Source organism: Drepanopeziza brunnea (assembly GCF_022702325.1).
Source record: "Drepanopeziza brunnea f. sp. 'multigermtubi' strain 214-2 chromosome Unknown ctg5, whole genome shotgun sequence".
Taxonomy (NCBI): Eukaryota; Fungi; Ascomycota; class Leotiomycetes; order Helotiales; family Drepanopezizaceae; genus Drepanopeziza; species Drepanopeziza brunnea.
Window position 1 is genome coordinate 2382913 of NW_027094068.1, and position 23726 is coordinate 2406638.

Below are 23726 nucleotides of genomic sequence, written 5' to 3' on the forward strand. Positions count from 1 at the left end.
GGGATTACTTCTCTCTCGCTTACTTTCTTGCTGGTTTAGACCAAAGCGCTATAGGTGCGGCTCTGAAAGAATACGCGATTAGCAAGCACGAGATTGATCTAGATCGAGACGGAAGGCCGCATAATTCGTTTGAGTGGCGAAGCTGGCTTGGTTTTTGCTGTTGACTTTTGAGTTCGTAGGAAACGTTAGCTGTGAAGCTTTGAAGTTGCGTTGGGGGGAAAAAAAAAAAAAAAGAAGGAGGAAAAAGAAGGGAAATTGCTTTGAGGTTCGGCGAGAAGTGCTTTTTTTTTTACCATTGTCGAGTGTGGAGAATCTTTCGGGGGGCTAGAAGATGATGGGGTCGGCGTATCTGGGCACTAGCGTGACAAGTCATGTTAACAGAGACCATGCACATGAGATGAAGGTGCGCTGAATGATACATTTTTCCCTTGGTCAAAGGGTCTGAATTGTAATCGAGCCGTGCGATTCGTAGTTTGGTTATATGGTTATGCGACTGCGTTGATGGTTATGATATTTTTATCATCTGCACAATCTACTCTGCTGAAAAGATATGATCGATTCCAGACCGAGTTGAATAATCGCCTTCCTGGCCGTATGTATCTTGCTATAAACTCCACTAGAGCTGAAGAGGCTGGCATTCCTAATCAAGCTCCTCTTGTAAGCGTAAGAAGGAAGAGGTCGGCAGTCTTACGGCATTGAACCATCAAGTAAACCCTCCGCTGGATTTTAGAATCGAGACATCTTGTTACCACAGCTGGTCAGCTTATGATTTTGAATTGATGTTAAAGCCAAGCGTTTTGGATTTTGTGATTTCGATTGCGCGATTAAAATTCAAGTGATTTTGAATACCTTTTGTTATTCAACGCTTACTTAAGTAAGCCTTATTGCACAAGTCTTCGGGGACGCCTGCTACCCGCCCGACGTAAATAAATACAACAACAACAACAACAACAAGTCTTCGGGGACAGTAGGCGGCATATAGTTTCTAACCAACTTCAAAATACAAATGCAGAAAGCTTAGACGAGGATGAAGGAAAGGTTGTGATCTGCAGCTCCAACGCTTGGAGAACAGAAACACCGGAAGCAGAAAGAGGTGATACGATGAAATGAAAGCCAGGGGGGCCAGTTCCAAGACCTTACTCTTCCTCTCCTTTGAACGCGATCGGGCTATAGCTAGATATGTCAGTCAATTCTTGTATCGGACTGAGGAGTTGGACTCACTCTCGTATTAGTTCGTGCATCATATCCCTCGCGGTCACAACGCCTAGCGGTTCCCCATACATAGATCCCCTTTCGGTGACCAAGACCATCTGGACGGTTCTATCTCGGAAGAGCTTGAGTAGATGTTGACAAGAGATATCCGGAGGCACGACATGCAACTTGTCTAACGACAGCTGGCCAACGGTCACAGCCTCCTCAAAGTCCAGAGCGACGAGTGACTTGACAGGCAGGATCCCTACGAAGGCTGTAGGGTGGTCATGTGAATGGATCGGTACGCCACTGTACCCCGACGTCAGGAGATTGTAGCGCGTCGTGTCATCGAGGAGTGAGTTGAGACCAAGAGCAAAAAGCTTCGGAACGGGAATCATCATCGATGATATGGGCCGGGCGTCGAGATCGAGGATCGTGGAGAGGAGAGCAACCTCCTCCCTACTCAGCCTCTCACTACTTGCAGCTAAGCCCATGCGCTCGTGAAGACCGAGCAGGGTTTTCAGGCCGGCTCTGTTGAAGACGAGGCCGTGGTTCAGACCCAGCAAGCGATCGAGGAGTTTGGCCACGGGGTACGCGATGGGAAACAACCCGTACATCACCCACAGGACGTATCTACGCCAACGCCCCCCCAGTCAGAAAACGTTTCCTCGGGTTGAAAGTCGGCTCGGCTCGTAACAGACCTTGAGGACCAGGCGCCGATAGCCAATCCATGTTTCGCACAAACGCTCTGCGGGATGATCTCCCCAAATATCACGATGAGTATCGTCGAAGCTGCCACCGCGAAGAGACCGCCCTTGACATCTTGGTCCAGGACGATTGGCAGGGTCTCATTGGTGAGGACGTTTCCCAACAGCAGAGATACCAGGACCCAATGCCGCCCGCGTTGAAGCACTTTGAGCACCCTGGTAGCGTTCTGTCTCTCCTTTAGCGTGCCAGACCCAGCGATCACTTGGAGAAACACTTGATCCTGGCCCATGAATCTACATCATACAGTAAGTCGGAGCTTCGAGCAGCCTTGCGCTGGAAAGCCGGTGAGAGAGAGAGATTGTCGACCAAGCACGTACGCCAAAGTCAAACCAGCGAAGGTTCCGCCAAGGATCAACAAGACGATCGAAAGAGCCCCATTCAAGCAGTGAAGTATAAATCGAGCCGTGGCATCTCTTATTTCTAGACGCCCTGCAACAATTTGTTCCGTAGCGTCTCCAACAAGGATCCTGTCGTCGCCATTAGCGTATTGTAGGTATCGGATTTCACAACTCACTTCATTTCTCTGGATGCGAACAATGTCTCTCTCATGAGCGAAATCGAGGGCATCGTATCAAGAGGGAGGAGAAAAGCACACGGCCGACATACGTTCAGCTCGTGGGCCACCACGATATTCAATGAAACGATACACGACGTTCAAGTCGCACAGATACCTATGGGTGTCCATGGCCGTGCGACTGACCGCGCTGGGACTGGGAGATGATGGGGTTCACGATGCTAAAAGAAATATCCCGCACCGGACAGCTGGTGACACGCGTGGTCCTGGGTGTTTACCAGTCTCTAGCGAGAGGTCCAGATGCGAGAAATATAAGTGCGATATCACCTGGAGTGAGGACATGAAGTGGGAAGATAAGTTTCTTGTTCTTACTACAAATGGGCTATAGAAAGCGCTGCATCGTGAGACTTTCGCATGGGTTACGACTCGAGAGTCGAAGCTATTCGCAGCTTATTGAATCAATCCCAAGCTATTCTTTGGAGTCGATTACCCTGTTCTCACCAGGGTTCAATCTGTCATGCTGTCTCGAGTTTATCTATTTGTTTACTTGATTTCATGCAACACTCGTCAGACTATCCACTGTCAAATACTCTATACATAGGAACTCTACGGAGACGGGTGGGTGGATGCTTCAATTGTCGCTTATCCGGCTTCAGAGGCAGTGCAAAGGAGATCACCGTCTTATCTATACGGTGCCAAAAGACTCATAAAGTAAGTTCAAAAAATCCCTCATGCATGTCCTTGCATCTCACGACTTGGCGACGCTCTTCACATAATCGCGCACACCACAAAGTGGTATGAGGCATTTCACGGTCAAAATGAAGAGTATTTCGGTTCCGGGTCCGATGTTGTTTATTTCAGCGGGAAGTGGCGCTAGCGGGTAATTTTGTTGAGGCGCTCTCCGCCACATTCGATTGTTAGACCTTTGAAGGGGTTGCTGATCGCATAATTGGGAGCGGTGAAAACAGCCGAGACATTTATACGACGCGAGATGGTGGGAGAAAGGGATGTTTGATCAGATTTATTATCACCCCGAAGTCTCGTCCATCGCTTGCCAGAAATTATCTGATTTCACGACTTTCAAGAGAGGGAAGAGAGAGATATTTTGCGCAGAGCGATATGCACACTTGCGAAATCCTGCCAAGTGGAAGACATAGACATCATATTGAACACTTTCAGCCGAGTTCTGGGCTATTGGACAGGTTCCGATCGATAATCACTTCAAGCCCGGGAGTAAGTGGAGGAGTAGCACTTTCAGATGTTCGTACATACGCCATGGCTATGGTCATCATCCTCTCCTCTAATTTGGCTAATTGACTCTTCTAGCAAGACTACAACAACCTCCCTTTTCAGCCAGAAAAACGACTGCCGAAGTCTCGCAAAAAGCAAGCTACCAAGCAACTTGACACTTCTAGCTGTGATGTCAAGGCTCGAAAGCTGTCTAGCAGCAGCAGCAAGTCATCATGTTACACAGTAAAGACCCGCCGACCACGTTCACCCGATGAGAAACCTCCGGCCCGAAGACACTCAACCACCACCACAGACTCAGTCCTCCTATCCATGCGCCACCCGAACATCCTCTACGCCCTCGACCTCCGATCAGGCAGCAGCAGCGACCTCCAACCGGCACCCACCTACACGGGCGTCACCCTCGCGACCCTGATCCAGCGCGCCGGCCGGGGCCTCAGCTCCGCCGAAGCCGACTGCTACTTCGCGCAGCTGATCGCAGGCCTAACCTACCTGCACGCCCTCTCCATCAGCCACCGCGACCTCAACCCGTCCAACCTCCTCCTCACCACGACCGGCACGCTCAAGATTGCCAACTTCACCGCCTCTGAGTACCTGCGACCCCCGTCCTCCTCCTCCTCCTCCTCAAGCGGCGGCCGGAGCCGCAAGCGCTGCTGCGGCACGGCGCCGTACCTCGCGCCGGAAGTCCTCCTCATCCACGACGACCAGCGCGACTTCGACGCCCGCGCCGTCGACATGTGGGCCGTGGGCGTCGTCTACCTGGAGCTGCGCACGGGGACGCTAGCGTGGGCGCTGGCGGCCGAGGGCGCGGACGAGGGCTACGACCAGTACCTCTCGGAGAGGATATCCCTCTGGGGGTTCCGGCCGATTGAGAACCTGAAGAATGTGAGTCGTCGAATCTGATCATCCCTATCTGTCTGGGCCAACCCGCCCCAAGTTCTCTTCTCGTGGACATCACGGAGGAGCTCTCGGATCTGACGTTGACGGGCCCCCTTTTTTCAGAGACACTGTCGGAGAGTCATTCAGACGTTGCTGGATCCCGATCCGGGCGAGAGGATGGCGGCGTCGCAGGTGCGGAGATCGCCGTGGTGCGCGGGTATCGAATTGTGCGAGGCGGCGCTGGGTGGGTAGTTACGGGAAAGATTATTAAAGTCGGCTGACTGTGACTGCTTGGGCCTGGTTGGGCCTGAGGTTAGATTATAACGATTCTACGATTGTACATCTGTTTTTGCTATTGATCTGGCCTATTTTATTATATGTATATAAACCATACTGTAGATAGGGGGTAAGTAGCATATATCTCGCTTACGAAACTCGTATCGCCTAGTTCGAGCTATGCGGCGGAGATATAGGTTCACGTTTACATATATATATATATATATATATTATATGTACAGGAAGGATATAGAATAGAGCTCAGACTCAGCAAAGTGCTTTTGATTGCTTGTGTATGTATGGTGTGCGGCGTGTGGTGTGGAGTTTTGAAATGGTTGTTAGATACACGGAGTACCTACGAGGAGCCATGTCTGTTAAGATTGCTGATCTGGTTTTCTTTTCTTATTATATTGAGGATTAGGGGGAGGTGTTTAAGATCGGAAAGGATAGAGAGATCGACATGATAGAGATAGTTAAAGAAACAAATCGGAGGAAGTTAGCGAGAGAAAGTAAAGTTGACGAAGGACAGATACGACAGAGCGACGAAAGATGCGAAGTATCCACGCCGCGAGAATGTGGATTCACCATTCGTAGCTCTCGGCACCTTGAGGGGGAAACAGTTCGTCGTCGCGTCAATGTCGTATTGGTGTTCGTTTTAGAAGCCTACTTGGACCAGTTAGGCAAACCAAAGAAGAGTCAGAATGGAAGCACTACACTCATTCAATAAACAGACAACCAAATAAAGGTCTCACACAATCACAAGTAGAGCCAAGCCTGAATATGTGTAGCGGAATGAATATGCCGAAACCAAGTTATTTTATCAAAGAAATTGCGCCAATCGTGATTGCGGCGGTGTAACACCCACCAAGCCAAGCCAAACAAGTGTACGTACATAGATACATAGACATATACGTAACCTAAAATTGAATGAGAAGATGTCTTGACGACGTGTTGTTATTTACACCAAAAACTGAATGAGATCGATTTGTCTGTCTGGCTGTCTTTATATCCATCTTTCCATCTCTAAGCCAGGATGAAAGCGGCGACGGCGCCGAGGAGGGCGAGGGCGGCGCCGGCTCTCATTTGGGTTGCCCCGGATTGGGTGAGGCTGCTTGGGGTGGGGCCTGTGGGGGGGTGGGTGCGTTAGCTTTTGCTTGGAGACGGAGAGAGAGAGAGGGATAAGGAGGCAAAAGAGAGGATTCATGAGGATGGGTAGGGAATAGCTCGGTTCTGGTTTGTGGCAATGTATGCAAGGGCTGATGGTTGGGGATCTAGTTCTGCTGACGAGCACAGGAGAGCTGAGTAGGAGATGTAAAGAGGAGAAAGCCTTACCAGCAGGGACAGGGGCAGCGGTGCCAGTCGGCACGGGAACCGTCGTGTTGCTACCGGATGGACCGTAGAAGCCAGGTGAGGGGTTGGTTCCAGGAGCGTAGGGCATGTGCACAGCCGGGCTGTCGCTCGATCCAGATCCAACGGGCTTTGCGCCGCTCGATCCGGTTCCGTATCCAGATCCAGATCCAGATCCAGCTGGCTGTGTGCCGCTTGATCCAGATCCTGCTCCAGATCCAGACCCAACGGGCTGTGCGCCGCTCGATCCAGATCCAGATCCAGATCCAACAGGCTTGGTGGGGGTAGTAGCAGCAGACCCAGGCGCCGACGACGTCGAGGAGCCAGAGGAGATGCTGCTGCTGTTGCTGTTGCTGTTGCTGCAGCCCAGCTCGAAGATCGGAGTGTCGGAGAGGGTGGAGCCGACGACGCCGAACTTGGGCTGGTTGGTCGTGTCCATGTTGGCGTCCACCAGAGTGTACCAGTAGGTGTCGACGTTACCGAAGAGCTGGTTGCAGCCGACGGCCTCGTAGTACGCGCGTGCATTCTCTGGGGATGGCTGCGCGAGGTTGCCGGGGTTTCCGGCCACGGGCCAGCCAGTCTCGGTGACGATCACAGGCTTTCCACCGGAGGAGGCCTTGACGACGTCGAAGGCCTCGTTGAACAGCCGGGGTCCGTTCTCGATGTTGTTCTCCAGGGTGAACTGGAAGTAGGGGAAGGTGTTCATTCCCAAGAAGTCGCTCTCGGCGATCACCTCGGCGTTAGATCCGTTTTGCCAGACCTCCCAGGTGTCGACGTGTCCGACGGGCACGTTGAGACCGGCCGCGGCAATCGCTTGCTTGACCTGTCTGATGTAGCTGGCGACTTCCGATGGCGAGGCTCCGACTCCGTTGGGGTCGTTCTGGAGGCCGGTTCGGGAGATCCGGTACATGTCCTCAGATCCGACCGAGATGCCGTTGATGCGGCTGGTGAATTCGTCGCCATACTGGGTGATAGCAGCTTGGAGAGCTGCAATCTCGTTGTCGATGGTGGCCTGTCCGGTTGAAGCCCACAATCCAAGGAAGAGTCGGGTGTCAGTGGCAATGGCTGCGGGAATGGCAGAGATCACGTCCTTTGTGGTGCCGGACTGAACCATCGTGTAGAGTCTGGCGCTGGAGAAGGCTCCATCTGTGTCAGGGAGGGCCTTCGCAGCCGAAAATTCCGCCGTAAAAGCTGCCTCGTCCTTCGCTACTCCCTCCCATGTCACGGCACCATAGTTGAATCCGCGGTTGATAGCTGCTGCTACCGAGACGGAGGTTGCAAGGGCAAAGATCGAAGAGTGCATGATCAATATTAGGAGACTAACGAGCGTGCGATTCAAAAAAGACAAGATAACAGAAGATGCAAATGAAAATCTCGTCGATGGTGTTGACAAACGATTGTGTGAATCGGCGATTGACCAGAAACAATAACGGGAACCGCGCGCTATATAAACATCTATTCATAGTTCGCCCCAAGATTGCGTGGGTCTCCATGGCACTGGATACGAACAATTATTGGTTCTAGCCCGACCTGGCTGATGAGACATTCGGTGTTTATTTCGCTTGGCACATCCGAGCTCGATGCCGAGATGGGATATTCCGAGCTGCAACACAGCAATTGTTTCGTGAAAAGCGGGCGATTTTCAAACATGCTGATCCACAAGTTCTATTTGGACCTCACTTGTAGCACAGGACTACAAGAAGAGACAGGAATGAAATTGGAAGTCCAACGAGAGGAGGGCTCAAAGGAGCGGAAGTGGAACGGCGGCCAAGAGGGCCATCTCCTTGGCACTTGATAGGATGACGTTTGTGTGAAAAGGGGCGGATCCTCAGTGGGCCGGCGGAAATGATTGATTCGCTGTCATGTTGTTTGTTGACTTTGTTGACTTTGTTGACTTTGCTTTGGATTTGCGGTAGGGTTGATGGACTTCCCGGTCAGGAGAAGAGAGGATTTCCAATAGCCGAGGCCGGCGGTTCTGTGCGCGAACAAACGAATGGAGCGGCGCGTCAATTGCAGGAGTCGATCCATCATATCTTTTGCCTTTAACTATTGGGGCTGTGTGTGTGATACGATAGGCGGGGAAATCTTGGTGAACCGACCGCTGCCAGACGCCCGAACGCTCCCGAACGCTCGGGAGCCCTGCCTTGACCCCTTTTTGGCGTGTCTCTTTCAGAATCTACGGCAAGCCATATTAGTAATAAATGGTAGTCAGTGCCTACGTGCGAGCTCCCGATTGCCAGCAGGCAGCACGCACTGATGATTACCTCTCTTCCTATCTTTCTTACACTGGCAATAGTGGGAAGGGCCCCGAAAATTGTAAGGTCAACTCCTACTATTATCCTTTCGATAATAAATTATGTTAGCAAATATTTGTCGCCACTACATTTGCGACAGCATTTGAGAGACAGTATGCGCTTATGTAAACAAAGCTTGGGATACTAAGCGAGCACGTTTACGGAGGTGCCGGGGGTAAATTATGGCAGACCGCCGTCGGCAGAATCATCGGCAGAAAAATCAAGAGTGGCTCTCCTATCATTACATTTACTATTATAATACACCTAATATTTAGCGAACTTCCCTCTTGAACTCTTAAAAATCTCAGCAATATTCATTGTGGTCATCTTGAATTTAGCGAATTCCTTGCATAAAATTTGGACGCGATCAACGCTTTGGGAACTCTTGTCGCTGAAGGCGGTCTGTTATAATTTACCCCCGGCACCTCCGTACAGAGTACTTCCTTGTGTCCAGCAACCAGGCCGTCCAAAGCAACTTACAAGTGCGCAAAAACTTGTCTGATCTAAAGAAAAAGAATGGGCGTTCCGTGTATGTCAAACAGGATGTAATAAATCAGTTGACAGCCGGCAGGGCCCCACTCTGAAAGCAGCGAGCAGATCGGACGGATAGTGAACCCTTGAGAAGCGGGATCATGAAACGAAAACACGTGCACTCGCGGACTTAGCGCGATGATGAATTTCACGTCGGGCACCTTTCCCGTTTGCATATATCTTGCTCACTCCTTTGCCTCCTACAAAAGAGACTCTCCCAAGCCCTGCGAACCTCAAGATATGAGATACACACCTCCTATCGCAGCACTTCATTGCTCATCCGGTTCACCGATCAGAAACCCCAGATCCACGGCGCCAGTACCCCACCTGACCAACTGCGAACATGTCCACCCCAGCCTCCGTTTGCACAATCTGCCAAAATCCAGACAGTAGTAAGAGATGCAGCGCTTGCAAAGTCACTCGCTACTGTAGTCACGAATGCCAGAAGAAGGGCTGGCCTCTTCACAAGCCCGTCTGCAAGTTCCTGCAGAACCACCCGCCTGACTCGGAGCCGCAAGAAATCGAAGGCGTCAAGATACACTCACCGCATACCCGATATGAGAGCGTAAAGTTATCATCCAAGCATCCTGTGTTCGGGACGAAGGCGCTGCCGATTACGGTCAAGTTCGAACTCCCGCTTGTCATGTATAGAGAGATGGAGGGCTTACCACGAGGACAGGAGACGGATAATCAGGTATGCTGCTCAAAGCTGAGGGTTTTGTCCCTCCTACAGGTACTGTTTTACATTGATGAGTGCTTACTGAAGTCTGTTTTCTAGCACGCAACCTGGTTGAACATCGACCCACAAAGTGGTTTCGCTCCGCCTCATTGGCAAGGCGGCATTGGCACCGTCGTTGTCGCTTCCGCAGATGGCAAGCCGTTGACCGTTGCGACCCTTTCTGCCGTCACCGACTACGTTAGTCTTATCCTGGATAAGTTTGGAGATGGAGCAGGAGCCCCGACAGCCATGTACTCCCGGGCGAAGCTGGACTCGTTTGTGGCGAGACATATGGACCACTAGAGGAGTCTGAGCGAACCTCGATTTCAGTAGATGTAGACCAGAGGACTGTGGTTTTCTTTCACTTTGGCATGTTGCTTGTAGGGCTTCCTGGATGAGAGGTGTAGTGGTTATGGGGTTCTACGGGATTAGCTACTTCATTGGACACCTTGTCTTCGAGACCTTAACTTATAGGCATAACCCACCTTTCTTTCTTAGATTCGTACTCTGAAGAACTTCTCCATTTCATTTCAATTCAATTTGTTGTGGAATTTTTACCCCTGCTGTAAAATATCTAGCTGCCTTCTGAACGAGGCCAGAATAGGTTTGATGTGTTCTTCCAGTAAGCGAGAGGCGTTTACATGCATCCCAGACGACGAGAGCTCCCCGCGTTCAGGACACAGCACAAGTAATTGCTCTGTAAGTATATATATATATATATATGTAAAATCACGAAAGGAGAAGCAAAGATTATTCTCATCCGAACGCAAGTCTATAAAGCCACCTCCTGAGCAACTAGAAGCTGGGGATTATGAAATTAGTACTGCACTGTGCAACCAGGCCGTAGAGCATTTCGATCATGTCCCATTGAAGCCAGTGCATGTCTACAAAGACGCTCAGGCGAACCCAACCGAATTACGGCACCTGCAAGAGGGAACGGCCGGTGATAGTAGAGTTCTGCAGGAGGAGAGTGGTGAGCACAGTAGGGGTATTCATCCAGGACAACTACTCAATATCACCATCACCATCGCTATCATCGAAAAAGAAAAAAAATTCGATAACAGAGGTGAGCACGACAGCAAGACCATTTCTATGCACATGTCTGAAAAGCAGATATGGCTAGGCTAGTTTCAAGGTCGGTATATCTTCCATAGCCAGCCGCGAAGCGTGGAAACCGAGGTTCAATCTGTAGGTCCGTCCGTCTGTCTGCTCGCATCACCCGCTTTCCCATCGTGAGATCGGTTGGCTCGGCTTTTAGATCCCTCTAGAGAGCTGACCTGGTTTCATTCTCTGGCAAATGAAGGTTTTGGGTTCTTCGCAGTTACCAAGCATATCGTGCATGAGTAGTTAGTTCATTTATACAGGAGCTGAGGTTCATTTCCTTGATTGTTTCGGCAGGTACTCGGGAGTCTTTGAGTGAGTGCTTGGCTGGGTGGCATTCAATGGCAAGTCAGCTGAGTATGAGCTGGAGGAAAGATTTGAGGAGGTTACATGATTCAACGCAACGCAACGGATGAACTTGGTCCGGCTGCGGGGGTGAATTCGCGCTCCGCCAGTAGAAACTCAAAAGGTGATACCCCATACACCTAAGTAGATAAGAATATGAAAAATTACCCAACGGCTTCAACGACGACATTGGTCGCCCTCCTATCACAAAGGTTACAATCCAGAGCATCGACCATTTCCCTCGCGGTGTTCCCGTAAAAGGGTTTCTTTACAAGTGCTGTATACTATGTATGTATCTGCTAGTGTAGCCGACCAGCCATATTCCTGGCTGGAAGTATGTAGTCAGTCAGCATGTACGCTGGAATTTGCCCTGGCATTTGACCGCATCAGGGTTGTCTGGCAGCAGTATTCCATGCCCCAAATATAAGGATTATTAAGCAGCGACACCAGAAACGTCGGCTCGCGGAATTTAGAAGGATCACGGTTCTCGCAGGACGGGATTGTATGTGCCCGCGAGCGAGGCTATATATTTGTGCATTTATACGCTAGCAAAAAATAACCGCCCAGTATAATATTTATGAAAAGCCATAATGCTTCAAGAGGATAATACAGGAGCGGCGGTTTGATATAGGGTTTCTCAAAGCTTGAAAGTCGCAAGTGTTGATCGTAAGCTTGAACTGGAAAGAGCTTAGCTTCGCTAAGGCTAGTTAGTACTTTAGCATGGAAATTTAAACACCTGATGAGTGCTGCAGATGATCAAAGCTCAAAATGTTGTCGCTCATTTAGTGAATCCTTGATCTGCTTCTCACCTTTCGACGTTGGAGCTGTAAAGGTAGCAAATGGTATATAGTATATATATTCTCCCGAGGTCATGGAATAGAAAAGCCCAAGCAATACGAACAAAACTTGACGAGGGAGAGTCAAGCCACACATGACGAAGAAAAAGAGCGCAGAGCAAGCTTGGTTTCCGCGAACTTTTCTGCCGCGCAATTGTATAATTTTTTAATCAGCATGCAATCGGAATGTTTTATGATAAGGGGTATTATATGAACATGTACTGACAATCACTAGGCCCAGAACCGAGATGAGAGACGGTTCACAACGCAGAGAGAATCGACAACTAACATAAGATTTGATGGCAGAGGGAAAGAAGCTGCGGATAGTAACCCGCTATATGCCGCGATTTATTTCACAAATGAGTTCTTTACACGATAGCTTAAATGCCAAAGACTAGTTGCACTCAATAGACTCACGGTTTACTTTGTAAACTTCTCGTCTCCTTCCCAGCTTTGGGAATGTGGAAGAAGACATGTTTAACGATTTAAGCTGGTATTTAAAAATAATCGTGATATTCAATCACACAATTCTCTTTCCGTCTTTCCGTCTCTGGAAGGTGGTATGGGAATCGTGATGGGTTAATAGGTTGTCCAGTGAGTATCCCAGACGTCGAAGAGAATATTGGATAGCCATGGATGGTAGCTTTTATCCCCAGGCCAAACAAGCAAGCGTCTGGACCTTGAAGACCTTGAAAGCTGCAAGGTTAGCTAATCAGAGTGCATGAAGGGAGTCGCATTGCAAGATATATAATTCGGTGGCAATCAAGATCTCTGCCCAAAACCTATTTTCCGTACCGATTTCGAGACAAGAAATGGCCGCGCGACGGAATTCAAAACGCGCATTATATGACTTGACTCTCAGTTTCTCATGCTCCGAATCGGGAGCAATTATTAGCGTCTTGATTTACCTTTCAGAGCGAGGCCAATGATATTATTTCACCTCCTTCCGCAACCTTAGATTCTTTCTATATTACAAGTATAGGGGTACGTAGGTACGCCACTAGGGCCTAGCTGGCCAGGCGATCGACAACCCCTTATAACCAACCGACTCGTATATCTATCCATCTCTCAATTCCCAGTTGAATAAAAAAAAAATTGCAAGAAATCTTAACCCAAATCGATAGCAGAAATGAATCCGATAACACAACGAACAAACAGCCACCTCCTTCCTCCTATCGTAATCTACTCACCTCGCAAATCTCCACGCTCACATACTGAAACTGAAACAGCTAAAATGAGAGCCGTAAAGTTAAGCGAACCATACTAAGCCGTAAATTCAATAGCAAAGCGAAGAGATGGGGGGAAGGGAAGGGAGGGGTAAAAGTGCGAACCTTTGAAGTTTGAAGATCAGAGATCCCGATTGACGGCTCGGAGGGAAAAATCTGGGACGATTTCTTTCGCTATACGGGATGGTTGGCTGGGGTTGGAAGGTATGAAGATGGAGGGGGGGTTGGGTTTACATAGATGTGGGTATGTGTGGGTGGTGGGTGTGTGTATTGGTGTGTGTGTATATATGATTTTGATGGGGATAGTGAATTAGAATTTGGGAGGCTTGATGGATGTTTTTTGTTTGAAATAGGTTGAATATTATGGGATTGGATTGAATTGTTTGTTTGCGCGGGTTGGGTCGGGTTGGAGTGGATTGGGTTGGATTGAATTGGATGGCGGTCAGCTTTCGAGGGGTTTGGAATAGGTATATAATTTTACGTCGAAAAAGATAAAAGAAAAGCTAGACCGGTCCCAAAGATGGAATCCCCAACAAGCCAGGTCAGGTCCCAATCAATCACTTCACTCGCAAATTTCACGAAAAAAAAAAAAAAAAAAAAAAAAAAAAACAGGCGTTTTAAATACCTTATTTAACTATCCACTATTGGACCCACACCCACCTAGGCTACAGAACAGTAAACCCCTCCGAAACCACAAGATCCCGACTGCTAAAGCCAACACTGGCCCTGAACGCCCCCGACGGAATGATCCAGTCCTGGCGGCCCACATCCCAATAGCTGAGATCCCTTCGCATCAGCGTAAAACCAACCCGCGCGCTCGCACCCGCAGCCAGGAAGACTTTCTCGAACCCGCGGAGCTGCTTTGGCGGCGTGCCGGGCGGAGCGGTCGCCGGGAAAGAGAGATACAGCTGCGGTACCTCGGCGCCGGCCACTGTGCCCGTGTTCGTCAGCGTGACGGCGACGGTGTAGAGAGCGTCCCACAGCGCCGGGTTACCGCCGGGTGAGGCGGCAGCAGCAGCGGGCGGCGCAGCGGCAGCGATGGCGCTACTATCCGCGAGCTTGGAGATGGCAGTGTCGGCGAGGGAGAAGTTGGTGTACGAGAGGCCGAAGCCAAATTCGTAGCGCACCGACATGTTGCGGGCGTCAAAGTGGCGGTAGTCGATCTCGAGCTTCTCGTCGAACCAGGCCTGCCAGGCGTCGGGGCTGGTGTCGTTAACGGCGGTGGTGGGGAGGCCGTTGTAGTCGTCGTTCGAGAGGGCGATGGTGTAGGGCAGCTTGCCGGAGGGGTTGACGTCGCCGTAGAGGATGTCGACGATGGAGTTGCCGGACTCCTGGCCCGGGTAGTGGGCTGCGAGGATGGCGGTTACGTTGGGGTGGCTGGCGAACGGGAGGTCGTTGATGCCGGAGGAATGCGTGACCACGACGACGTTGGAGCAAAAAGAGGCAACGGATTCGACGACTTGGTTTCCTTGCCAGTCGAGTTCGAGCGATTGCCTATCGGCAGCTTCCTCGGCCCAGGTCTTGAGGAAGACAAGGCAGACGTCTGGCTGTTCAGGGATGGAGAGCGTGGCGATGTCTTTGCTTGCGATGAGGGTGTTGTTGAGCCATTGCTGGATGAGGGAGCCATCAGCTTTGGCACGCGCTTTAATGGCTTCGAGGGGTGTGATTAAGTATGTGTAGCGCCCGGTGCCGGAACCACCGCCAGCGACAAGTGTGCCGAATTCAAAATTTTCTTGATTGTAGAAGCCTTGTGAATCTTCGCCTGCGTCGTTTCCGAACACTGCGATAGATTTGGGCTTTTGAAGGGGGAGAGTGTTGTTGACGTTCTTGAGCAGGACAGTGGATGAAGCGCCATGCTTGCGAATGAGATCGCCGTGGTCGGCGCGTACATCACGGCTGCGGGTGCCGTTTAGAACCCACTCAGTAAACCAGGTGTCTTTCGGAGAGAAGGTGTTCAGGTCTGCGGAAGAGGGGTCGATAGACGGGTAGTCCCTGTCCTGGCCGAGGAAGAAGTAAGGGGTCATGATACGAGTGATCATGTCGTCTACTCTCGATTGAGCGAGAGTGCCGTTGTTGACTGCCAGGGTGACGTTCCCGCCAAAGTCGGATGCTTCGCCGAAGGTGCTACCATACGAGCCCAGTCCACCAGGCATGTTCATGTCCAAGCCAGCTTCAATCGAAGCAACGCCGGAGTGGGTTGCACCCCAATCGGACATAACATAACCTTGGAAGCCAAGTTCCCCTTTAAGATATCCATTGAGAGACTTGGAATTCTCGCAAGAATATGATCCGTTGAGACGTTGATAAGAGCACATTATACTTGCAACGCCAGCTTTGATGGCATTTGCGAATGGCCACATGTACAACTCATGCATGGTTCGGTCGTCAATGTTGGCGGAGATAGATTCCTGGAAAATAGAGCCGTTGACGTAGGATGGATTTCGCTGCGTTTCTTGCTCGTTGCCGATCCAGTGCTTTGCACAGGCCTGGAGACCGTTGCTTTGGAGGCCGATAATCGTCTCTTCCATGGCAACGCCGGTGAGGTATGGATCTGGGGAGAAACCTTCCCAATTGCGACCAGCATAAGCCGATCTACCGAGAGGGCCTGCGACGGGACTGGGAGAAGTCAGAAAGGCATGCACGGAGTGGTGAGAAGCATCACCTCAGCGCAACTGTAGCTCCTTTGCCCCTAAACTCAGCACCCATAGCGACCCCTCGCTCATACATTAATTCGCGATCGAAAGACGCAGCAGTGGTAACTCCAGCTGGGAAAACACTCGCGTAATCCACGGTACGGATGGCCAGAGGACCATCTTGAAGACACATGCCCGAGAAGCCTAGACGGGGAATGGCAAGGATGTTACCTACACACGGCCCAGGACGTCCTGTCACCATGTTCGCCTTCTCCTCTGGGGTCAGTTGGGCAACGAAGTTTTTTGCTTTGACCAAGGCCTCTTCCCAACCACCGAGGCCAGTGGTATTCGCTACAGTGTGTCAGTAGGAATTCCCAAAAGAATTCCAGAACCACGTACGGGAAGGGTAGACTGGTGGAGAGTGGCCATATCGTCCAAGGATAGTGGTGTTCAGAGGTTGGACCACCGCAAGAGCTGGTGCGAGGATAGCAGCCGCTGTAATGAGAAAGGAGTAAAGCATTTCGGAAGGCAAAATCGGTTCGATGTTCAGCTATTGTTGACTGATGATCCGAAGAGCATGATCGATCTTACGATATCCTGAGCTCTTTATATATTGTCCATTTCAGTGGGGAAATTTCTCAACGCCCATGACACAGGCAGTCCCCCCGAAGTCGCTATGGACGATCAATAATCGCTTCTCACAAACCCTGATTGATGCATACATAGACCAAGCCGGGAGGTCAACGGTGGCTTATTGTTCTAGTCCTAAGCCGTCTCCTATTTTCCGTCAACAGAGAGATTTGCCGATTCTGCTCTGCGATGGGATCTGTTTGCCATTGGGCTTGAACTACACGTGACGAGAGGCGTAGGAAAGGGAGAAAAGGCCCGATCTCCTCAATGTTTGATACCCCGCATCCCCCGCTTCCGGATCGAAGCTCCGCTGGAGTCAGCTGCAATAGAAAGGAAATTTTCCCCTTGGCCTGCAACATTGAGAGTCTAGAAGAGGAGGAGGAGGAGGAAGGGGAATATGAAGAAATGTAAAGTGCATGACGCAAGAGAAGGGCTGTTGGTCGACTGAGAAGCCACACCTCGGACCATTTCGAAGCGAAGAAAATGATGGGTTCATCTTTTGGGCCGATCCTGGTCATGGGTGGGAATCCGATCTCGAGATATGAAGATATACTGCGCATGTAAAAGGGGAAGAAAGACCAGAAAATTGCAAGAGATTAAAACGGCAACCGTCTGGATACAAAGTACAAAATCTTCCTCGCTGGTAAATTTAGCGCACGCATATTCCTTGATATTAATGCAATGCAATTAGGATATAGATCAAAAGTGATATCGCCTAAGAATAACACTTCTCGCGTAATATAACACAACAAACGACAACAACAGAGCGAGCCACTGTGCTTCATCGTCCTTGCTGCCTTGCCTCGGGTCAAATTTCAACTTCAAGCTCATCATATCCATATGTCTTGGCAGGTGGGTATATATCACAGCTTATTAACAATAGATCCGCTAAAGTCATGGGACGGCGGCAATACATATCTCACATACAGATCTCAATGTACTATTCATCTGTATGGCTAGATATACGAGCCAAGCCGCTCGCTTTGGTCGCGTGCCCGACCATTCCTAGAAACATCATCGGGGGGGAATCCCGTCCCGCGCTGGCGGCTGAAGGTTGAACGACCGAGTCCCGCATAAGGGCCGGGGTAAGCACGGGAAGCGCGGGGTATCGCGGGGTGCAGATGGAATGGGGATGGTGAGATGAAATAGAATAATAACATGGGGAAGCAAGTGGATCTCCGAGAATGGTGGACCGGGCTGGGCTGGAGATGTCGATGTTGGATGTTGATGTTGCCTTTGGGGGACTCGTAAGCGAAAGGTAATGATTCGAGTCTCACGTGGATTATGATTTGGAATTCGGGTCCTATGGTCTTTTCTCTTGAATTTTAGCACCGCTTCGACTGACAAAAAGCTTACCGAGTTCCAAAAGACGTGTGGTACAGATCCTGGAGTTCCACGAGCACGATTACCGCTCGAGAATAGTGTCACGTGTTGATGTCCCAGCCTTTCCTCTTGTCGCGTTTGCCAGCCAGCCGAGACTTCGACTCCTTTCTTCCTCAACAACCTGAAATAAAGCACAGCACAGCACAGCACAGCACAAAACAGCATAACTCGAATGGATCCCCAGAATTACACACAAGACTTTTCAGTATGTAGAATTCATAAATTGATTCATGAACCTTCGATAATCGGCGCCCCATGACTCAAAACCCTGTGGCCTACATATCCCACTTCCCTCACTTCAGAGGCTCAGCTAGCCGACTTGAGAGATTTAGGCTCCGCTGGAAGAACAATGAGTATTTCTATCTTCCAGCGTGGAGCACTTTTACTCATTCTTGAATCACAGCTACCAGTAGCCACCGCCCTTGTACTCAACACCATCGACGTTCATATCTTCTCCACTCAATTCACTCTCTTTGGATTACCGCCTCTGCGTTGCAGCTGCACTCTTCACGGTACTTCGGCCCCCAAACGCCGAAAAGTTTCGGAGAGGCTCCCTGCCTTGCAGTGATCCCGAATCTGCCCTGTTCCTTTTTTTCTTCGCGCTTCGAGATTCCGAAGCCATAGCGGGAGATGGCTCTGCGTCGACGACCTGATGAGTGGTTAAGTACTTACACAATTCACCGAAGCTCTGTCCTGGCACCACCGCCAGCTCCAGAACCTCGACAGACGGCTTGATTGGGATACGTTGGCTCTTTTGTAGCTGCCCGAACATCAACTTCAGCGCATCTCGGATAATAGTTGGAGTCTGCCATCGTCCTAAGACTGCTCCAAAAAACCCGTAGGAGTTCTTATGTTGGTACTGGCAGTTTTCGCCACGGCTGCAGTTGTCGTTGCCCTCGAGGACACCCACATAACATTGTTGCTTAACTCCTTGTCGATCGTGCGCAACAACACACTTGCAGTTAGCGTCAAAGATTGCCTCATTGACAATGGAATATGTGGCAGCGACCTTATCAGCGCTAGCAGATTTTTCTCTTCGGAACTCAATCGTCAGGTATTGGGTGTCTTCCGGTTTCCAGCCATCCGGCTTCCGAGGTCCCTTGTCGTCAAGGCCGTGGAACCAAGTCAAGAAGTACATTCTGTCTGCAGCTGCCCGATCAATTAAGATGCTCACCGTCCCTACTTCCTGGTCTTCCGAGATCCCAAATGAATACTGATCCACAGCTGCGGGTGGTCCACGATCGGCTTGCAGGACTGTAAGGCCTGCTGCTGATACCTGTGCGGCAAGCACGAGTCCCTTGATTGGATCGAGCGCGAGTTCTCTGGTCAGCATCTCCTTTTCGGTGCAGACGACTTCCGTGTCTGCCGATCCAAGCTTCCAGGCCGACAAGAAAAGTCCGGATGGGAAAGTGCTCGGCTCCCGAGTCGGGTGCTCGTCCATGGCCTTTACTGCGTTTACTGCGTCTCTCGCGGCTGCTGGCGCCGACCGTAGTGCTTCGTTCGTAGGGTCTTTGAAAGCTTCGACTTTTCTGTCAGTTCTGTAGGTTGGTAACAAAATTTATAATTCGGATGTTCTGGGAGTTCTGGGAGTTCTGATATGCATTGTGATTTCCAAGGTGCAGATCCCTTATTATATAGATGTCCTGTAGCTACTAAAGAGTCCCATATCTATCTGCGCTCAAGGCCAGTATAGTCCATTCTTTGATTCAGGCTCATCGTGGCACTTTCTAGAATTTCAAGCTGGCTATTTCATATCAAGTTTCAACGCTATAGCTTAGAGAAGTTTTTGAAACAGAAAATTTCTTTGAAAGCGTTACGATAACAATAAGTGTATTCAGACTCGGTTCTGCAGCATTCTTTTGCTATCTATGTCTTTCCGACACTAATGCCACAGGGTCCAAATAAGGCCGCATGTTTCAGCTCTTTCAGGTAACAAAGGTTAGACCTCGGGCTTTTCACACAATCTTATTCTTTCTTCTACAGATACCAACCCGCTATTTACTATCCCAGTCATGACGAGTAGCTCCAGGTGCATCGCCAGTTGTGGACTGCAAGGCGTTTTGGGTTTCAGGACGGGTGAAGCAAAGCTGAAAGCCTGGCTAGGAGCTCTCTACATAAGCCCCCCGATCAGACGAGGAACTAACTACATTAACTATATTGACTATACGTACCCGCTCACTCATCCGTCGGGTACGATACTAGCCGAGAAGCCTTCAGATTCGTCTCCCGCGTCTCTTCTACTTTATCTTATCCGGCTTCGCATCCGCCAGCTCCGCCGCCGGCGCGAGAGGGGAAGAGAGAGGGGAAGAGAAATTCGATGACTAGAGACGCTAAAGACTTGCCAGTATGAAGATTCTCTCAAGATTTGTTGTTTCCTCCGAGATTTGTCTTGAATCCTAAAATCTTACATTCTGTAATCGAATTTTGCGCCTTTCCAAGACTGAGTTGGTGTTTTACATCCACGAGGATCGAGACCCTGCCGTGACTACTATACTACTACACCTACAGCTTTATAATTATTTTATTCTAAGGCAGGGGCGACCTTGATATACGGATACGACTGAAGGCTTTCCCCTCCTATCGAAAAGTAATATAAAATTGAAATCAAAAGTACGTTTCGCTACTCATACAAAACGTTGCAATCTTTTTCCGTAGTACAAACATATCGACGCATAAGGACAGACAGGTATGCTGGCGGCACGTACACCAATCGAGGACAGCACTAACCCAGACACGGGTGTGCACTTTGGAACAGGGCAATCTTGTTATTTTCGCATACTTGATTTTGCTGCTGCTACAGTGCAACTTCGGAGATTCCTCAGAACGTCTGTTTACTTGCAGTAGAGTACAGCGGTCCCGAACGTTGCGGGCCGAGGCTTGGACAAACCACCCGGGATGTCATGTGACCAGGGCACATGAACCAACATCTTCAAACTTATGATAAGAAACCTTGTTCAGCCAAGAAAGATGGTTGATATACGGATGTCCATATGCCGGAACCTTTCGACACAAAGCAAATGGCGGGCCGCCGGGCCGAGAACATGGCGGCTCTTGGGAGTAATAGCGAATTGGTGCCAAGCCTTTTCGTCTCTTGGACTCCTGAGAAGGATTCAACCCAATTGAATTGGCGGCAGCTTGAGAAGGCTTGAAAAAGCTTGAAAAGACGTTTTCGGATCTTCTCTCGCCGGCTCTTTCAGCACCCGGAAGAAGTGCTGACGATCCCATTGCAAACGTCGAGAATGATCGAGATTTTCCCCGATTTTCCTTCAAGAGCAATATACAAGTCCAAAGAATATAGGTCAGGACAGGACTAGGAACAGGACCAGGTCTCCGGGCAGAAATACACACGATTTCCCTCCTGCCCATATCTCACTTCTCACTTCGCAATCACTGGGTCAGGCCATCGTCGTCGTACCAAGCTAGCGGGATAGCGCCACATCCGAATAGGAAAGTCGCTTCCCAGCCACTTGACCTCGAAGTTCGACATCAAAACACGAAAGAAAGAAAAATTATTTATCTTCATATTCTCCAATCGCTTCCATCACTTAATCACCTACACCCTCACCTCTGGCATCTATTCTGCTGATCATCGCGCCACCACCATGCCCAAGCTCGTCGTCGTCGTAGGCGCAACTGGCAACCAAGGGGGCTCCGTCGCCCGCCGCTTCGTCCAAGACCCCACGTACAGAGTGCGAGGCCTGACGCGCAACCCGTCGTCGACTGCTGCCCTTGAGCTCGCGAAGCTGGGCATTGAGGTCGTGCAGGCCGACTTGGAGGATGTCGAGTCGGTGAAGAGGGCGTTTCAGGGCGCGAACATGATCTTCTCGGTTACGAACTACTGGGAGCCGTTTTTTCGTCCGGACGCCAGGGCCGCGGCTGAGAGACAGGGGCTGAGTTGTAAGATGTATGCGTATGAGGTGGAGGTGCGGCAGGGGAGGAATATTGCTGATGCTGCGGCGTCGCCTGGTAAGTACTTTCTCTTTCTGTCTGTCTGTCTTTGTCGCTCTCTCATATGAATACCTGCTTTGAACGAGAACCGAGATATTAAGTTGTTAGCAACGGCCCATCGAAAATTTGAGACTCTTGAGGCTTGTTCGTCTAGGTGAGAGTAGCAGAAGCTAACATCGTATTAGAAATCGTCAAAGGACTGGACGAAATGGGATTCATTGCCAGCACGCTCAGCTACGCCAAGAAGTGCAGCGGCGGCAAGTACCAGAACCTGTACCATTTTGACGCTAAGGCAGAGGTGTTTCCGTTCTACGTCGAGGGGAAATACCCGGAGCTGAGCAAGAAGATGAGCTGTGTGCAGACGGGCTATTTCATGACGAGCTACCGCTTGGCGCCTGGAGCGTATTTCTCAAAGGTCAGTCTGGAATCGTCTCATCTTTGGTCTCTGCTGGGAGTTTCCGTCTTTTTTTTTTTTTTGGACTTCGGATTTGACAAATGCTTGCATTTCATCCTCGCTAAGTAAGTGACTACGATGAAGCTTCTGCTCGCGGCGTTTTCGTCTGACAATATTCTATTTATAAGTAAATGTGCAATCTGATATCAGGCTATCGAATTGAAACTCCTCCATCTCATCTTACAGTATCACATCACATCACATCACACCTTTTCTACCGTCCCTATTCCTTTCTTGTCGATCCGTCTCTTTCACCCCCCCACCTCGCCCATCTATCTAACAATCCTACCCCCCAACAGCTCCCAAACAACACCTTTCAAATGTCCTTCCCAACCTCCCCCTCCTCCCCCGTCCCCCACATCGCCATCAACAACGACATGGGCCCATTCGTCTACGCCGCATCGCAACTCGGCCCGGGCAAGCACTTCAGTAAGGACGATTCCTTTCTCTCCCCCCTCTCCCCATAATCCCTTCAGCTCCCAACAACCCCCTATCAAGACTCCCACACTAACCACCTCCCCCTCCCCCCAGTGGCCGAAGGTACAACCTGCACCTGGCCCGCCTTCCTCTCGACCTGGAGCCGCGTGACCGGCCGCGCAGCGCACTACCAGCAAGTCAGCATCGAGCAATTCGCGGCTATGAGCGCCGACCGCGCCTTTGGGGAGGAGGCGGGCTTGATGTTTGAGTATTCGAGGTATGGCTGGTTCGCTCTTTCCTGTCCTCTCTCTTCTCTGTCCTCTCTTCTTGAAATCTCATCCCCTTCCTCTTCATCCCCGTTCTTTTCTACCATCCGATTCGACCCGCATCCCTCACTCTCCTCTCCCTTTCCTTCCCTCCCCCTCCCCTCTCTAATACCAAATCCAAACACAAACCCACCAACCCCCAACCAACCACTCACCCACCCACCCACAGCACACCCGGCTACGACGGCGGCGACAAGACGCTGCTAAAAGCGGCGGATATTCGCGCGGTAGGTTTACTTTCCGTCTCCCTCTCTCCCTTCCTCCTTCCCTCTTCTACCTTCCTCATCCAGCTCCCTACCTACTTACCTAATATACGCGACTCACACAACCCTCCGTCCCTATCTAGGCAGGCATCGCGTGCCCGATGACTAGTCTCGAGGAATTCATGCAGGCGCAGGATTGGTCGGGGGTGTTATCGTTGGACCAGCAGTGAGGTCGACGTGGGGAGTGGGATTTTGAGGAGGGAGGAAGGAAATGTGTACGTACGGGTTGGATATAGAGAGATTCAGAGAGATTCAGAGAGATTCAGAGAGAGAGAGAGAGAGAGAGAGAGAGAGAGAGAGAGAGAGAGAGAGAGAGAGAGAGAGAGAGAGAGAGAGAGAGAGAGAGAGAGAGAGAGAGCAAAAAGAAAAGAGAAATGTAACGTGTTCCAGGATCTTTC

At 50.3% G+C, this 23726-nt stretch overlaps 7 protein-coding genes across 8 annotated transcripts; 3 read left to right on the forward strand and 4 right to left on the reverse strand.

The window, feature by feature from the left end:
* Positions 1 to 1136: 1136 nt before the first annotated feature.
* Positions 1137 to 2526, reverse strand: L3040_003995 (uncharacterized protein; the record flags this gene model as incomplete). The annotated part of the gene is made up of 5 exons (XM_007294823.1): positions 1137 to 1167; positions 1222 to 1824; positions 1893 to 2192; positions 2277 to 2426; positions 2474 to 2526. The coding sequence occupies 5 exons, from the start codon at positions 2524 to 2526 to the stop codon at positions 1137 to 1139; spliced, it is 1137 nt and encodes a 378-aa protein (XP_007294885.1).
* Positions 2527 to 3291: 765 nt separating this feature from the next.
* On the forward strand, positions 3292 to 4852 carry L3040_003996 (uncharacterized protein; the record flags this gene model as incomplete). Of its 2 annotated transcripts, XM_066156629.1 has the most annotated exons (4): positions 3292 to 3298; positions 3653 to 3733; positions 3804 to 4606; positions 4724 to 4852. In XM_066156629.1, the coding sequence occupies 4 exons, from the start codon at positions 3292 to 3294 to the stop codon at positions 4850 to 4852; spliced, it is 1020 nt and encodes a 339-aa protein (XP_066012205.1). The 2 variants fall into 2 exon arrangements, with proteins under 2 accessions (XP_066012205.1, XP_066012204.1); XM_066156628.1 differs by lacking the exon at positions 3292 to 3298 and having other exon boundaries at positions 3593 to 3733; positions 3800 to 4606.
* Positions 4853 to 5899: 1047 nt separating this feature from the next.
* On the reverse strand, positions 5900 to 7526 carry L3040_003997 (uncharacterized protein; the record flags this gene model as incomplete). The annotated part of the gene is made up of 2 exons (XM_007294821.1): positions 5900 to 6000; positions 6209 to 7526. 2 exons carry the CDS (start codon positions 7524 to 7526, stop codon positions 5900 to 5902), a joined length of 1419 nt encoding a protein of 472 aa, XP_007294883.1.
* A 1865-nt stretch (positions 7527 to 9391) lies between these two features.
* On the forward strand, positions 9392 to 10069 carry L3040_003998 (uncharacterized protein; the record flags this gene model as incomplete). Its single annotated transcript, XM_007294820.2, has 2 exons — positions 9392 to 9742; positions 9827 to 10069. The coding sequence occupies 2 exons, from the start codon at positions 9392 to 9394 to the stop codon at positions 10067 to 10069; spliced, it is 594 nt and encodes a 197-aa protein (XP_007294882.2).
* A 3870-nt stretch (positions 10070 to 13939) lies between these two features.
* Positions 13940 to 16427, reverse strand: L3040_003999 (uncharacterized protein; the record flags this gene model as incomplete). Its single annotated transcript, XM_007294819.1, has 3 exons — positions 13940 to 15890; positions 15937 to 16258; positions 16307 to 16427. 3 exons carry the CDS (start codon positions 16425 to 16427, stop codon positions 13940 to 13942), a joined length of 2394 nt encoding a protein of 797 aa, XP_007294881.1.
* Positions 16428 to 18398: 1971 nt separating this feature from the next.
* L3040_004000 (uncharacterized protein) lies at positions 18399 to 19361 on the reverse strand (the record flags this gene model as incomplete). The annotated part of the gene is made up of 1 exon (XM_007294818.1): positions 18399 to 19361. The coding sequence occupies one exon, from the start codon at positions 19359 to 19361 to the stop codon at positions 18399 to 18401; it is 963 nt and encodes a 320-aa protein (XP_007294880.1).
* A 2161-nt stretch (positions 19362 to 21522) lies between these two features.
* Positions 21523 to 23498, forward strand: L3040_004001 (uncharacterized protein; the record flags this gene model as incomplete). Its single annotated transcript, XM_007294817.1, has 6 exons — positions 21523 to 21886; positions 22054 to 22283; positions 22622 to 22751; positions 22854 to 23016; positions 23235 to 23292; positions 23412 to 23498. The coding sequence occupies 6 exons, from the start codon at positions 21523 to 21525 to the stop codon at positions 23496 to 23498; spliced, it is 1032 nt and encodes a 343-aa protein (XP_007294879.1).
* Between the last annotated feature and the right edge of the window lie 228 nt (positions 23499 to 23726).